Below are 15,769 nucleotides of genomic sequence, written 5' to 3'. Positions count from 1 at the left end.
TTCCCAGTTCCACAGGCTGTACAGGAAGCATGGCTGGGGAGGCCTTAGGAAACTTAACAATCATGGTGGGAGGAGAGGGGAAAGCAAGCACCATCCTCACATGGTAGAGCAGGAGAGAGAGAGAGTTAAGGGGGAAGTACTACATACTTTCAAGCAACTGGATCTCATGAGAACTCTATCATGAAACAGCACTAGGGGGATGGTGCTAAACCATTAGAAACCACCCTCATGATTCAGTCACCTCCCAACAGACCCCACCTCCAAAACTCAGGATGACAATTCAACATGAGATTTGGGTGGGGACACAGAGCCAAATCATATCAATATTGAATACTGAATTCAATATATTTGAATATTGAATTCAATATTTTTAATATTGAAGGTTGCGGCACCTCAGCTTCAATGAGTCTTCAGAAATAGGCAATTTTTATTAGAAATATTTTGAATCTGGCCAGGTTCAGTGGCTTACATCTGGAATCCTAGCACTTTGGGAGACTAAAGTGGAAGGATCACTTGATCCCAGGAGTTAGAGCTCAGCCTTGGCAACATAGTGAGACTCCATCTCTACAAAAAAAAAAAAAAATTTAGCTGGGCATGGTGGTATGCACCTGTGGTCCCAGCTACTTGGGAAGCTGAGATGGGAGGATCACCTGAGCTTGGGAGGTTGAAGCTGCAGTGAGCTGTGATCGCATCACTGCACTCCAGCCTGGGAGTAAGACAGAGTAAGAACCTGTCTAAAAAATACATATATATATATATATATATATATATATATATACACACATATTTTATATATATATACATGCACACACATATACACATAGAAACTTTCATGCAAAGTCTACTAGAAACAGTAATGGATAAAAGACAGCCACCAATTCTTTGACATGCCTCCATCCAGAAGTGGAGTGTGCTTCTCTTTCCCTTGGATAGGGCTGACTGGAACTGCTTTAACCAATGAAGGCTGATGGAAGTCATGTGATGCCATTCCCAGGCTTAGACTTTAAGAGAGCTGTCAGCTTCAACTTTGGCATCTCTTGGTAGCTGACTCACCCCATAAGAATTCTGACAACCTGCTAGAGAGATCACCTGAGGAGTACATAGAGAGATCACCTGAGGGTATGTGGAGAGGGATCTCAGCTTTTCAGGTGTCCATCAAGGTGCCAGGATGTAGGATGAACTCATCTTGGGCCCTCTGGATGAATCCAGGCACCAGTTATACACCACCCGGTAACCAGAGTCTCTGCCATGTGGAGCAGAATAGCAAAGCCACGTCTTGCCAAATTCCTGTCCCAGAAAATCATGACAGATAATAAAATAGATTTGTTTAAGCTATTAAGTGTTAACGCAGTTTATTAGGCAATAATAGATAACCAGAGCTTAGGGCAACAAATTAGCTGGTATGACTGGCTACCATCCTCATGGACACGTTTCAGGATGGTCTTCTAACAGAATCATGAGGAGGGGAGAGACAGCCAGACCCACTTCATGGAAAGCGTAAGTCGTAGAAGCATATGGTGCTACTGGTAAGATAAAAATGGTCTGGGTGAGGAAGAAGAAAGAAATACCACTGGTTTCCCTGGTTGCTCTATCCCACAATTCTACCTGCACACTACCCAACTTTTAAGAAATGGCCTGTTATTAATATTTTGAATTTACTTGATTATCTCCCCCACTAGGCTGGAAGGTTCCTGAAATCAGGGATCTCTTGCCTAGATCGTCAGCATCTAGAGAAAATACCACAAATGAGTTACGACAGGTTTCAGTTTCTAGTCCAGCCCTGCTATTCCCCAGTGATGTAGCCTTGGGCAACTTAACCTCCATGTACCTCAGTTTTGTCATCTACAAAGAAGGGGGAATAGTATGGTGCCTATCTCATTGAGTACTAAGAAATGAATGACAAAATATACTGCTTGATTAATAAATAAAAATATCTACTTCTTGATAACCTTGTACCTGGCTAGCCCTGGTGGACTCATTAATACCAACAAAAGTACTTGCTTGTACACTAAAGATTAATTACAATACTAGTAGAGACCTCAGAAACCAGACTAGGCAGAGGTCTCAAAGAACAGGCTTTTTAGGAGAACATGTTGTGGTGCTAATTGGAGATCTCCAATCCAATTCTCTTTCACTTATATCCACCTCATAATAGGAGCAGATTTGTCATGGCCCCAAGTTATCTATTGGACTTGGGTCATTGTGAAAGAGAGGACAGGAAAGACTCTTTAATCCCTAGGCTGGAAAGCAATAGCCCAGCTTCAAAAGTTGGTTCTTACACTGGCCTCTGCTGACCCAAGACCCAGTTTCCCAAGGACATGGTAAGTATAGATATGGTTCAGTAATCAGGAGATCTAACAAAAGGAAAAAAAAAGCAGAAAAAAAATGGAGAAACAAATGCTAAATCCACGAGGCTACACATGATGTGGTTCTGCTGTGCTGGAGGTGGCTTCTGGTGGGCAGATGGTGGGAGGCAGGGGTGAAGTGACTGAAGCACTTGTGATTTTTGCTGGGGTCTCCATAACTAAGAGTAAGCTGGGCCAGTAGAGGAAGGGCTGTCAGTGTCTTCAAGTTCAGCAAGTTCTGGGGAATGTTAAGTAGTTAGAATGTTAATCCTGATAGCCACAAACGCAGTTTCTAGAAGAAGGAGGAAAGGAGGGAAGAAAGGAGAAAGAGAAGGAGGAGAAGGAGAGTGGGGAGGAAGAAGAGGAGACAACATTTTGGGGAGTGAGAATAGCAGAGGGATTGAGGACACAGCTTCTGGAGTCCATATACCTGATTGGTATCCCAATTCCATTACTTTCTTGAACAAACTAGTTAACCTCTGTAAGCCTGTTTCACTCTCTGAAAAGGGGGCACAAAAATAATATGTGCCTCAAAAGAGTCTGGGGATTCAGTGAGATATTTTGGTTATACCCTAAAGCATGATTACCCCATTTAAAGTATCTATTGCACTCTTCCACTTTTTCTTCCTCCATTGCATATAATGCCCTTGAACATTTAAAACTGTGGGTGTGGGTGTGAGTTTGTGTGAACATGTATACACACAGGTGTGTTTGTGTGTATAAACTATACGTGTGTAGTTTATTCTTTACTGTTTTTCTCCCTCTACTAGAATACAAGATTCAAGAGGGCAGGTATACCAATTCTTATTTTTTAATGGGTCCCAAGTACTTAGAAGGGTACCAGGTGACTAGCAAGTACTTGGTAAATATTTTTTGAATGAATGAATAAATGGAGGTAAAGCACCTAACTTACAATAAATACTCAATGGCTTCTACTGTTATTTGCTAACTCCTGCTGCTTAAATCCTGTCTGGATTACATTCTCAGAAGTACTGTGTTCCATAATGCTGAGCTCAGTCCTTCTGTACAGCACTTACCGCATTTTTCTCATATTATAACTTCTCTATTTGTGTATCTTATTTCCTCTCCAAGAATAAAAGTGGAGCAATTAGATTATTAGGTTCAGTGATTAAAGACCAGGCCATTATGTGTAGTGGTTAAAAGAATAGACTTTTAAACCAGACCTCAGTTTGAATATTCAGTTTTGCCACTTACTGGGTGCCCTTGGGCAAGTTATTGTCACTAAGCTTAATTGTTCTCATCAACTTAATGAGGATGATAGTTGTTCTTCCCTCATAAAATCGGTTTGAAGATTAAATGAGATACTGCTTTTAAAATGCTTAGCACAGTGCCTGACACATAATAAACAGAAAATAAATGTCAACTGTGATTATTCATCATTGCCTCCCTCTTGGTATTTTGCATGATGCCTTACATAAAACATCCTATAGAGCAAACAATCACTGAATGAATGCATCTCAAACTTAACCTTAAACAACCCAAGGTTTCCCACAGTTCTCTTAATGTTCTCTCATTCTTCCCTGCTTTGTCCTCAGTCCAAGTCTTCCTGGACAACTGAGTTCCAATTTCCCCTGCAGACTGATTGCATCACCTCTCACGTTATCCTGCTCCCAGTGGCGAGCCAAAGCTGTCATTCTTACAGCAGTCTGGCAGGGCTGCAGATGACACTTCAGGCTCGCTCTCTAGTCTGTCACAGATCAGGTCAAGCAACAAAAAAAACAGATTAGATGCCAAGGACTTACTGCATTTTAATGCTTGGTTCCTGGCCCATGTATATGCTGAGGGACAATAATTACAACAATATGACCTTGCTTAACAAATTGGTCTGTCAAACCAGGTCTTGCAAAATGACTTGGATGAATTCAAGCTTAACTTGTGATCTTCCAACTCAACAGTTGCTATACACACACTGATTAACATGGTTTGGCTGTGTCCTCACCCAAATCTCATCTTGAATTGTAATCCCTATAGTCCCCACATGTTGAGGGAGTGACCCAGTGGGAGGTGATTGGACCATGCTGTTCTCATAGTAGTGAGTTGAGTTCTCACGAGATCTGACGGTTTTATAAGGCAGTTTTCCCTGCTCTTGCTAGCTCTCTCTTTCCTGCTGCCACATAAGGAAGGTCTTTGCCTCCCCTTCACCTTCCACCATGCTTGTAAGTTTCCTGAGACCTCCCCAGCCATGTGGAACTGTGAGTCAATTTAACCTTTATAAATGACCCAGTTTCAGGCAATTCTTTATAGCAGTGTGAGAATGAACTAAGACATTGATCTACCATATTCACTGTCAAAACTGAAAGGAAATGGAAGCAGACATTCATTCATTCATTTGTTCAACAATTATTTGCTGAGTGCTAAGCTCACACTGTTGAATGAGACATAGCTGCTTGCACTTTGAAAAAGCTTACAGTATAATGGTCAGGATCACAGAAAAGTCAATGTTCTACGTAGAATAATCTAAACTCAAAAACTTCAGACTCATTCTGGAAAGCTTAGCTGGTAACTAAGGCAAGGACTAGGAAAAACCTATTTGGAAGAAACGTGGCATTTGATATGTTTTCCTCAATCATCCAGGTAATTCTCTCATTGTCAGTTCTCTCTGCCCGGGCAAATTTGAAGACTCCTTTGTGTACGAAATAAGGAACATGTTCTATCACTGATGTCCTCAGTGAAGATGTCCAGCTGGTTTTATCTACTTCTACCTCGGTCAGTGTATTAATTTTCTATTGCTGCTATAACAAGTTACTATAAACTCAATGGCTTAAAATAACACAAGTTTTATATCTGACCGTTATGGAGGCCAGAAGTCTGAAATGAGTCTCACTAGGCTGAAATTAAGATGTCAGTAGGACTGTCTTCCTTTCTGGAGCCTCTAGGAGACAGTCTGCCTTATTGCCTTTTCCAGGTTCTAGAGGCTCTCCATATTCCTTGGCTCTTGGCCAGCTTCCACTTTCAAAGCCAGAGAAATGGCAGGTTAAGTCTTTCCCATGTCACATCATTCTGGTACTAACTCTCCTGCCTCCCCCTCCCACACTTACAGGCCCCTTGTGATTACACTTGACCTGCCTAGGTAATCCAGGAAAACCTCCTGGTATTAAGATCAGCCAATTAGCAACCTCAATTCTCCTTTGCTACATAACACATTTAAAAGTCGAGTATTAGGATGCAGACATTTTGGGGGGGACAATTGTTCTGCCTACCACAGGGATGTAAGCTTTGCTTTCATGCCATTATTACTGAGAGGTGACAGCCTGCTGGCAGCCCTCGCTCATGCTCGGCGCCTCCTCGGCCTCGGCGCCCACTCTGGCCGTGCTTGAGGAGCTCTTCAGCCCGCCGCTGCACTGTGGGAGCCCGTTCCTGGGCTGGCTGAGGCCGGAGCTGGCTCCCTCAGCTTGCCAGGAGGTATGGAGGGAGATGCGGGGCGGGAACTGGGGCTGCTCGCGGTAGGCCAGAGCAAGTTCTGGGTGGACGTGGCCTTGGCGGGCCCCACACTCCGAGCGGCTGGCCACCCCGCCAGCCCCGGGCAGTGAGGGGCTTACCACCTGGGACAGCAGCTGCGGAGGGTGTGCCAAGTCCCCCAGCAGTGCCAGCCCGCCGGCGCTGTGCTCGAATTCTCGCCTGGCCTCAGCTGCCTCCCCACCGGGCAGGGCTCAGGACCTGCAGCCTGCCATGCCTCCCCACGCCCTGGGCTCCTGCACGGCCTGAGCCTCTCCCAGGAGCGCAGCCCTCTGCTTCGCCCCCCCCCCCCCCCCCCACCCAACGTCCCATCAACCACCCAAGGGCTGAGGAGTGCGGGTGCATGGCCCAGGACTGGCAGGCAGCTCCACCTGCAGCCGGGTGCAGGATCCACTGGGTGAAGCCAGCTGGGCTCCTGAATCTGGTGGGGACTTGGAGAACCTTTATGTCTAGCTAAGGGATTGTCGATGCACCAATGGGCACTCTGTATCTAGCTAATCTCCTGGGGACTTGGAGAATCTTTATGTCTAGCTAAGGGATTGTGGATGCACCAATCAGCACTCTGTATCTAGCTCAAGGTTTGTAAATGCACCAATCAGCACTCTGTGTCTAGCTCAGGGTTTGTAAATACACCAGTCAGCACTCTGTGTCTAGCTCAAGGTTTGTAAATGCACCAATCAGCACCCTGTGTCTCTAGCTCAAGGTTTGTAAATGCACCAATCAGTGCTCTGTGTCTAGCTAATCTACTGGGGACTTGGAGAACTTTTGTGTCTAGCTCAGGGATTATAAACGCACCAATCAGCACCCTGTCAAAACGGACCAATCAGCTCTCTGTAAAATGAACCAATCAGCAGGATGTGGGTGGGGACCGATAAGGGAATAAAACCAGACTGCGTGAGCCAGCAGTGGCAACCCGCTTGGGTCCCCTTCCACACTGTGGAAGCTTTGTTCTTTTGCTCTTTGCAATAAATCTTGCTGCTGCTAGCTCTTTGGGTCCACACTGCCATTATGAGCTGCAACACTCACCGCGAAGGTCTGCAGCTTCTCTCCTGAGGCCAGCGAGACCACGAACCCAGGAAGAATGAACAACTCCAGACGCGCTGCCTTAAGAGCTGTAACACTCACCGCGAAGGTCTGCAGCTTCACGCCTGAAGCCAGCAAGACCACGAACCCACCAGAAGGAAAAAACTCCAAACACATCTGAACATCAGAAGGAACAAACTCTGGACACGCCGCCTTTAAGAACTGTAACACTCACTGCGAGGGTCCACGGCTTCATTCTTAAAGTCAGTGAGACCAAGAACCCACCAATTCCAGACACATTACCATACCCTAAATATTCGGAGTGAAAGAGAGGAAATATTTCTGAATGTCTCAAACAATTGGATGTAGATAGTGCAGTAGGTTGGATGCAGAACTAAGTCTTCAAACTCAAGTCTCAGAACATAGCAAACCCCTTGTCAGTGGATAGTCTGATATCATCAGAAGGCTACAAGAAGGACAAGTGTGACTCAGATTTCATGCAGATCCCTGGAGGTAGTTCTTGATGCTGAATAATCCATGAGATTTAACATCTTTTCATTTCGAATAACCATTTCTCCCTCTCTCCCCATTTTTTCTCCAGCTTATCTTGTATCTGATTCAGAACTGGGAAAGCTCTAGAAATTTGAATAAGAAGATGTTCTTCCTACCAACATTAGCAACTTTTGAAATGATTACTCAGGCCAGGAACTTTGGAATCATTATTGATTCTCCTTTTCCCAGCACCCCATATGCAATCCTTCAGTAATACTTTTTGGCTCTATTTTTCAAATATATACCAAATTGAAGTATTTCTCATCACATCTGCAACTCCCATCCCCCTTCAGCACTCACCATCTCACGCCACGTCTATTGTGATGGCCTGCTTTGCTGGCTTTTCTGCTTCCGCTCTTACTTCCAGGATGTTCTCGATCCTGAAACCCGAAGTGTTATTTTTAAAACAAAAAGCAGATCATGACACTTTTTTCCCAAATGCTTCTTCAGTGGCTTTCCACACACTTAAAATAATATTCACAATCCACATCATGGTTTGCAAGGCCCTATGCAGTCTGATCTGGACAAACTCCCAACCCTATCTACAAACATCTTTTCCTCCTTGTTTCTGACTTAGTGCATTTTACACACACCAATCTCCTGCCCATATAGCATTTTCTCGAGGTCTTCCCATGGTCAGCTGCTTCATATTATTTAAGATGTGATTTGAATGTAGGGTAGCAAGATAAAGTTGAATACATTTGTGAAATCTGAATTTCATATTAACAATGAATAATTTTTTAAATATAAGTATATCCCATTGTCAGAGGCATTTTAACTAGAACAACTCCATCTTGAATAGGGGGTAGGTAAAATAAGGCTAAGACCTGCCAGGCTGCATTCCCAGTAAGTTAAGGCATTATTACTCACAGGATGAGATAGGAGGCTGGCACAAGATACAGGTCATAAAGACCTTGCTGATAAAAACAGGTTGCAGTAAAGAAGTCAGCTAAAACCCACCAATTCAAGTGGCGATAACAGTGACCTCTGGCTGTCCTCACTGCCTCACTCCCACCAGCAATATGACAGTTTACAAATGCCATGGCAATGTCAGGAAGCTACACTAGGTGGTCTAAAAAAGGGAGGCATAAATAATCCACCCCTTGTTAAGCATGTAATAAAAAAAAGAAAAGCCATAAAAATGGGCAACCAGAAGCCCTCAGGGCTGTTCTGTCTATGGAGTAGCCATTCTTTTATTCCTTTACTTTCCTTATAAACTTGCTTTCACTTTACTGTATGGATTCGCCCTGAATTCTTTCTTGTCCAAGATCCAAGAACTCTCTCTTGGGGTCTGGACCCGGACCCCTTTCTAATAACTCCATGAATATACATATTGGGCATCCTGTATATTTATTTGCTAATTCTGGCCATCTTATTTAAATGACATTTATTCAATGAGGTATCTAAACACCCTCACCTCCTTCACTTTCTATCTTTTTAACCTGATGCTATTATTAATATTACTGTTATTGCACTTATATTAATTGCTTATTAGTTTATGTTTATTATGTATCCACCTGAGTAGATGTAAGCTCCATGAGTTAGAGAACCTATTTTATTCACACAGTAGCTCTAGAACCAGAACTGCCTGTAAGACTTAATAAGATTTGTTTAAAAAAATAAATGAATAAATGTCTAAGTTTATTTGACCTTTATGCCCTGATTTATATGGTACCTCCCTTTTTCTCCTGAAAGCAGTATACAGCTGCCTGGGCTGTTGGGAAGTCACCAGGAATTTGATTATCACAGACAGCACTTAAAAAAAAAGAGCCCCAATCGATGCTTCAAAATATGCTCCCATTAGATGTATTTATGCAGATTAGCACTGGTCAAGCACTATAGGGGTTTCAGTCAATGTCAGACCCTCTGCCCTAGAAGGACACTGTGAATGGCATTTTCCTTTCTGTTTGAGAGGAATGAGGAGCAGCTGGCATGAGACTCCTCTGGGAATCCATTTGCATTTAATTGTCTGGGCACTTAAGGAAGAGGTAGGGTCACTTTCCCCATTCTGCTTTTCTATTAATTTAAATGCATACATTCAAATCAACTTCTTCTTTCTGCCTGGATGGGGACAATTACTATATTTGACATTTGCTAGTCCTCAGCAATGCCTGAGACTTGTGAATAATTTAGGAATGCTGAGTTGTTCCCTAATCAAGACAACTGAATGGCAGTAAGAGCTGGACTTGTAGTATCAGCAGCTCCCTGCCAAAAATGACAGCATTAAAATAAGGAAAGTGATAGGCACATTTAGAAGAAAAAGCACTATCCCACAGAATTGTGCAATATGCTCATTCTTTGAATATAATCTCTTTCTGATATTTATATCACTACAGCTACAAATAACAACTCGATATATGGTTAACAAGAACGAAGAGAAAACTCACCAGTCCTATACTCTGAATTTTATGGAAAAGTTTCTGCCCCATATAGGCTGAGCCCTCATTCCTCAAAACCACATGCCATGATATGGAATATATGGTCATTGTTTGTTCAATTATCAAAACTACATCAAGTAGCTACTATGTGTTAAATACAATCTAAGAACCAGAGATACGATTTAAAAAAAAAAAAGACACAATCTCAGGGTACACAGAAGTTATTGATAGAAACAGTTATTAATCAAACAATGCCATGAGTATATGTAAACTTATCCATTGTAGTAAGTGCTATAAAGAAAAACTTTTACAACGAGATGAGAGGTCAGTATAGGAAAAACTGATTGGGAATAGTGAGAAAGGAGATGGCTGGTGTCAGAGAAGCTTTTTTTGAGGAAATAACTTGAAAGATGAGATTCAACAAATGAGTTAAAATTTTTCAGAAGAGGACTAAAAGTCTGGGTCTTCAAACTGATGGGTTTCAGGACATGCTACCCCAAAACATGGCACCTTGGAATACTGAATATTTTAAATTAAGGTGAAGAAATTTGAGAAATGACAGAAAGGACTCTGTGACCTTCCCTAGCACTTCTCCCCTGAAGCAGGTCATAAGACCTTCATGTGAGAAGTGCCATAAGTGAAAACCATCCTTTGCTCCAAAGATGGAGGCATGCTGATAGGAACCTGCATGAACAGGTCTTGGCAAGTTACCCCTAGTTTACTCCCCTTCGCTCATACCCTTTGTCCTATCACATTTTCCACACCTTTTTACTCTTCGTGGAACCTAGCATAAATATGCTCAGGTTTAAGCATTTCTTTGAATCTTCATTTCTTGTTTGAATCTTCATTTCTGTGTCACATAAAACATATATTAAATAAACGTATATTTTTTTCTCTTGTTGATCTGCCTTTTGTTTCAAGGACTCCAGAGGAGAACTTAGAAGAATACAAGGAAAAGATACTTTTTTCTCTACAAAATTAATCCTACATGAAGGCTCAGTGACAGGAACAAGCTTGTAGCCTTTGAGAAACCAAATGGAGTTCAATATGGCAGAAATCTAATAAGCCAGGGACAAAGTGGCAGAGAGGGACTGAAGCAGGACACAAATTAGGTAGCAGCAGGGCAGGGGAGGGCTCGTTGGCCACCAGGAATAAAATTTTATGCTCAGTGCAAACACCTAACTTGTCTTAAGCTGGTGAGCAATAGGATTAAAATTGCATTTCAAAAAGTTCTCTCTGACTCTTGAAATAAAACTAGCTTGGAGGAGATACTCTAGAGTAGGATGAAGGCTCAAAGATCCATTGGTGAGTGAGAAAGGAAATATCAGAATACTGGTATTTTTAATCAGAACTTCTATTCTTATGCATATTTATAATGCACAAGAAATACTAGTGCAGTACCACAAGTATAATATTAACATATAAACAAACATGTATTGGAAGTGTGTCCTCATTGATAAAAGGATAAGAGCACAGGATCAAAAAATACAAGGTAACCAATACCTCAGGCAAGTTAGAAGCCCACGGAGAAAACGAGAGGGGGGAATTTGAGATGGTTATATGTAAGAGAGGGAAAAAAAAAACTTTTCCTCTACCCTTCTAAGTTCTAGGGCTAGAGCCTGAGAATTAGACTGACAAAAAATTAACAAGAGAAAGGTATAACAATTTTATTTGATAATAACATTCTAATTTTTACATGCATGGAAGCCTTCATAGAAACGAAGTAGAGACCCAAAGAATGAGTAGACACAGGGGCATCTATGCCATTTTAACAAAGGATGATAAATTTTGTGAAGAAGTGACAAGTCAAAAGAGAAGAGGTTGAACATTTAAGGGCAATAAATGGTGGGAAGAAACATGTAAGAGAAAATAATAAAATATAAGAGTGATTTTTATAAAGTTTGTGCAGACTCATTTTGATGCTGACATTCTGTCTGCAGTGATAAGGATTGTTTTGATCCTGGTATAATGGAGGGCAGAGGCAATACCTTCACAAAAGGAACCATATATCCTGCTTTTAGGTAGATGGGAAGAAGGCAAAATAGTCCTATGCCAAAGAGATGTATTTTGAAGTAGCATAGACTGGTTTATTTTATACCCAGGGTGTCCCTCTCTGCAGATGATGCTGCATAGCGTTGCTCCCTTGGGGAGAAACACATTCACAAACCAGCAGTCACAATCAGTGTCCTTCTAGGACTTCAGATTTTGGGGTCACACTGCAGACACCAGGCTTTCTTTTCCCTCCACATTTTAACATGTCTGGCAAGTCTCTACAGATATGGTCCACCACCAGACTTTTAATTATGCCCCAGTGATATGGTTTGACTTCATCCCCACCCAAATCTCATCTTGAATTCCCACATGTTGTGGGAGGGACTCGGTGGGAGGTAATTGAATCATGGGGGCAAGTCTTTCCTATGCTGTTCTCATAATAGTGAATAACTCTCATGAGACCTGGTGGTTTAAAAAGAGGCATTCCCCTGCACAAGTTCTCCCTCATTTTGCCTGCCTCCCTCCATGTAAGATGTGACACTCCTCCTTGCCTTTCTGCCATGATGGTGAGGCCTCCTTAGCCATGTGGAACTGTGAGTTCTCCATTAAACCTCTTTCTTTTGTAAATTGCCCAGTCTCAGGTATGTCTTTATCAGCAGCATGAAAACGGACTAATATACCCAGTTTCAGGTCCTCCAGAGAGAGACTGTTCATCTTTTTAAGGTCCTCTCAAGGCCCCCTGAAGTAAATTATGCATGTCTCACATAGGGTACATTTTGGGTTCTACTATCCCAAATATACCATCTAAATTTGGTAAAAATCCATCTAGGCATTTTGTTGAGATATGATAATGGTCAAATATAAATCTGAGTTGCTACTATTCCTCTCCATCCTCACCCAAGATCCTTATTTGAATGCCCCACAAAGAATGATGGGCTGGGGTAAGTCTGTGACAGCTCTCAGGACTCATTTTGCATTTTTTATTGTGAGGCCATTTCCCCAAACCCCAAGGCATGGGTAATCTTTACCATCACCTTCTTTGACTTGAGCTCAGCATCCACTAGCCAGGAAATTTAAAAAACAAAAACAGTAACAATTCAGGCATAGTTTTCTTCAATATGTTGTGCAATTGGAAAGTTTGCTTGGTTGTGGTAAGCCTGGATATGACTGAGAAATTTCACTATCTTTAACCTCAATCTGCATAACAAAGTCGATGTTAGCTGCTTAGCATAATGGGAAGATATTCAGAATACCACCCACGCTTGGGATGTTCAACAAAATACAGGCAGACACAGCTCTGAATCCTAGGGCTCAGGATGAAGGAGGAAGTCACCCTCCCTCACCTCTTCCCACTGTGTGGAGGGCAGCCAGCCAGGGACACAGGTGTGCAGCTCATTAAGAACAGAATTAAGCCCAACGGGATAGGTAACAGTCATATGAAGAATGTTCTGCAAAGTAAAAGCACTCTTTTCCTGCTCTGACCTTGGGGAAGGAATCAGGAGGAAAATCCTCCTTATTTACCTATTGTCTGCTGTGCTATCAACCCAATACTAAGAGCCATAAAATGGTTTTACCTCTAGATCTGCAGTGAGAGGCCCTGCAATAAAACTGTTTTTACTAATATATTGAAGGAAATGTCTGCTGTTTTTACTAAACATTGAAGGAAATGTATATTGGCACATAAAGAACTGTCCTGAGTGATGAGGGAAGTAATGAAAATAGCACTGAAGGGGATTAGAACATACCACTCCAAAATATGCCACTTTGGCAAAAGGATTATTTTGAGTTAAAGGTAATTAAGAAATAGCAGACATAGAAGAGATCGCTCCCCTCTGCCCTCCCTGTTTTCTGCCTAAAGCAGGACATAAATTACCCTTTGTAAAAGTGACAAATTTCTATTTGCAAAAGTGTTTCTCTTTCTTGTACCAGGAAAAGAGCAATGACTCTTATGTGTATAACAAACTTAACTAAACAACCCTTATCTCATATATATTTTCTAGTCTTTCTTCACAATTCACTGCTCCTAGGAGCCCAAACTTCTTTTCCTTTGTCTAGCCGCTTCTCCATAAATTAATCACCCTTTGTTATTAGGAAAAATAGCTAATGCATGCTGGGCTTAATACCTAGGTGATGGGTTGATAGGTGCAGCAAACCACCATGGCACACGTTTACCTATGTTTTTAACATGTGCACATCCTGCACATTTACCCCAGAACTTAAAATTAAAAATTTAAAATTTAAAATTAAAAAAAAGTTTATTGCCCTGTGTTAAAGTGGTATATAATAAGCCCCAGGTCTAACCACATCTTTAGGTTTCCACTCCTTTTCTGTGCGGGCTCCTGTGCACATACAGTTAAAAATAAGATGTATATGCCTTTTCTGCTACAAATTTGCCTATTGTCAGTTTATTTATTTATTTATTTTTGCAGATGGAGTCTCGCTCTGTCGCCCAGGTTGGAGTGTAGTGGCGCAATCTCAGCTCACTCCAAGCCGCTTCTCCATAAATTTATCACCCTTTGTTATTAGGAAAAATAGCTAATGCATGCTGGGCACCTGAACTTCCCAGGTTCAGGTGATTCTTGTGCCTCAGCCTCCCGAGTAGCTGGGATTACAGGCGCCCGCCACCACGCCTGACTAATTTTTTTTGTATTTTTAGTATAGAAGAGGTTTCACCATTTTGGCAAGGCTGGTCTCGAACTCCTGACCTCAGGTGATCTGCCCGCCTCAGCCTCCCAAAGTGCTGGAATTACAGGTGTGAACCACTGGTCTGACCACCTTTTGTCAGTTTAATTCACAGGCTCCAACAACGGAACCTAGGAGGGTGGAATAAAATGTTTTTCTCCACTACAGCAGAAAGTCAACATTCCAATGTAATACCAAAATATGTGAACACAACTAAAATATTATTTCCCCATTAACATTGTTTCTTGATAATAAAGACACAGTGAAGTTCTGGTGGCTAAATTTCTCACTCCACTCACACCAGTTTCAGAGAAGGTAAGCTTCAAATTGGTGCCTTAGCAAAACCAAAGGTTACTTTATTCTATAGGTTTTAATGGTTTTAATAATAAAACTAGAAACAAATCCTCAGTGCCTAAGGCCTATTATATACTCTGTTTTCAAGAAGAAAATGGGTACACAGAGCCCATTAGTTTAAAGTAGTAAACAAAATATGGCCAGATAGAGGCAGGACGGGGAATTTCTGAGTGTAGACTATATGAGAAACTAGGGTTTTTGTTACCCTATCATCTTAATTTATTCTAAAACATTAAATACCGCAAAAAAAATTATATCTGATTTATTTTCCTGAAAGTCCTCTGGAAGTATTTTAGTTTCTCTGAGTTTTGGAGGATATAATATCTGACAAGTATAAATAATGTCAAATAAAAAATAAATCTGGACTTGGTAAGGAGAAACTTTATTCAAAAGAACTATTGCAAGGAATACCTGTGGGGCAACAAGTGCAATAGAGAGAGGGGTACTATTGCAATAGGAAGAACATTCTGATCATAAGATCTGTAAACACCTCAAGAGTTAGGCAAAAAGGATTTTTCTTTTATAGAGAGGAGTGAACACAGTGGAACTGTTTGAATGGTTGTTCTCTCTAAAACTCATGTTGATATTTAACTATCATTGTAACAGTATTAAGAGGAGGACCTTTAAAAGGTGGTTAGCTCATGAAGATGGAGGGTGGGAGTAATGCCAATATAAAAGGGCAAATTCAGTCCCTTTTTGCCTTGGCTCCTCTGTTTTTTGCCACGTGAGGATCCAGTGCTCCTCCTCTCCAGAGGATGCGGCATGTAAGGCACCATCTTGGAAGAAAAGAATGGCCTCACCAGACCCAAACCTGCCAGAGCCTTGATCTTAGACTTCCCAGTCTCCAGAACTGTAAGCCAATACACTTGTTTTTTATAAATTACCCAGTCTCAGGTATGCAGCACAAAAGAGACTAAGGCTCATAGCTACAAAAATCCAAGTGTGGGGAAGCTGAATAAAAGGTGG

At 41.8% G+C, this 15,769-nt stretch overlaps 1 protein-coding gene across 1 annotated transcript in view; it reads right to left on the bottom strand.

The window, feature by feature from the left end:
- LOC129393842 (uncharacterized) overlaps window positions 1-15,769 on the bottom strand; it is a 1,009,906-nt gene that overhangs the window by 796,542 nt on the left and 197,595 nt on the right. The window contains exon 3 of the mRNA XM_055097920.1: window positions 7,698-7,777. Coding sequence (XP_054953895.1) covers window positions 7,698-7,777 — 80 coding nt within the window. The remainder of the gene's footprint in view (window positions 1-7,697; window positions 7,778-15,769) is intronic.

Source organism: Pan paniscus, chromosome 15 (genome assembly GCF_029289425.2).
Source record: "Pan paniscus chromosome 15, NHGRI_mPanPan1-v2.0_pri, whole genome shotgun sequence".
Taxonomy (NCBI): Eukaryota; Metazoa; Chordata; class Mammalia; order Primates; family Hominidae; genus Pan; species Pan paniscus.
This window is presented reverse-complemented; position numbering and strand designations above follow the sequence as displayed.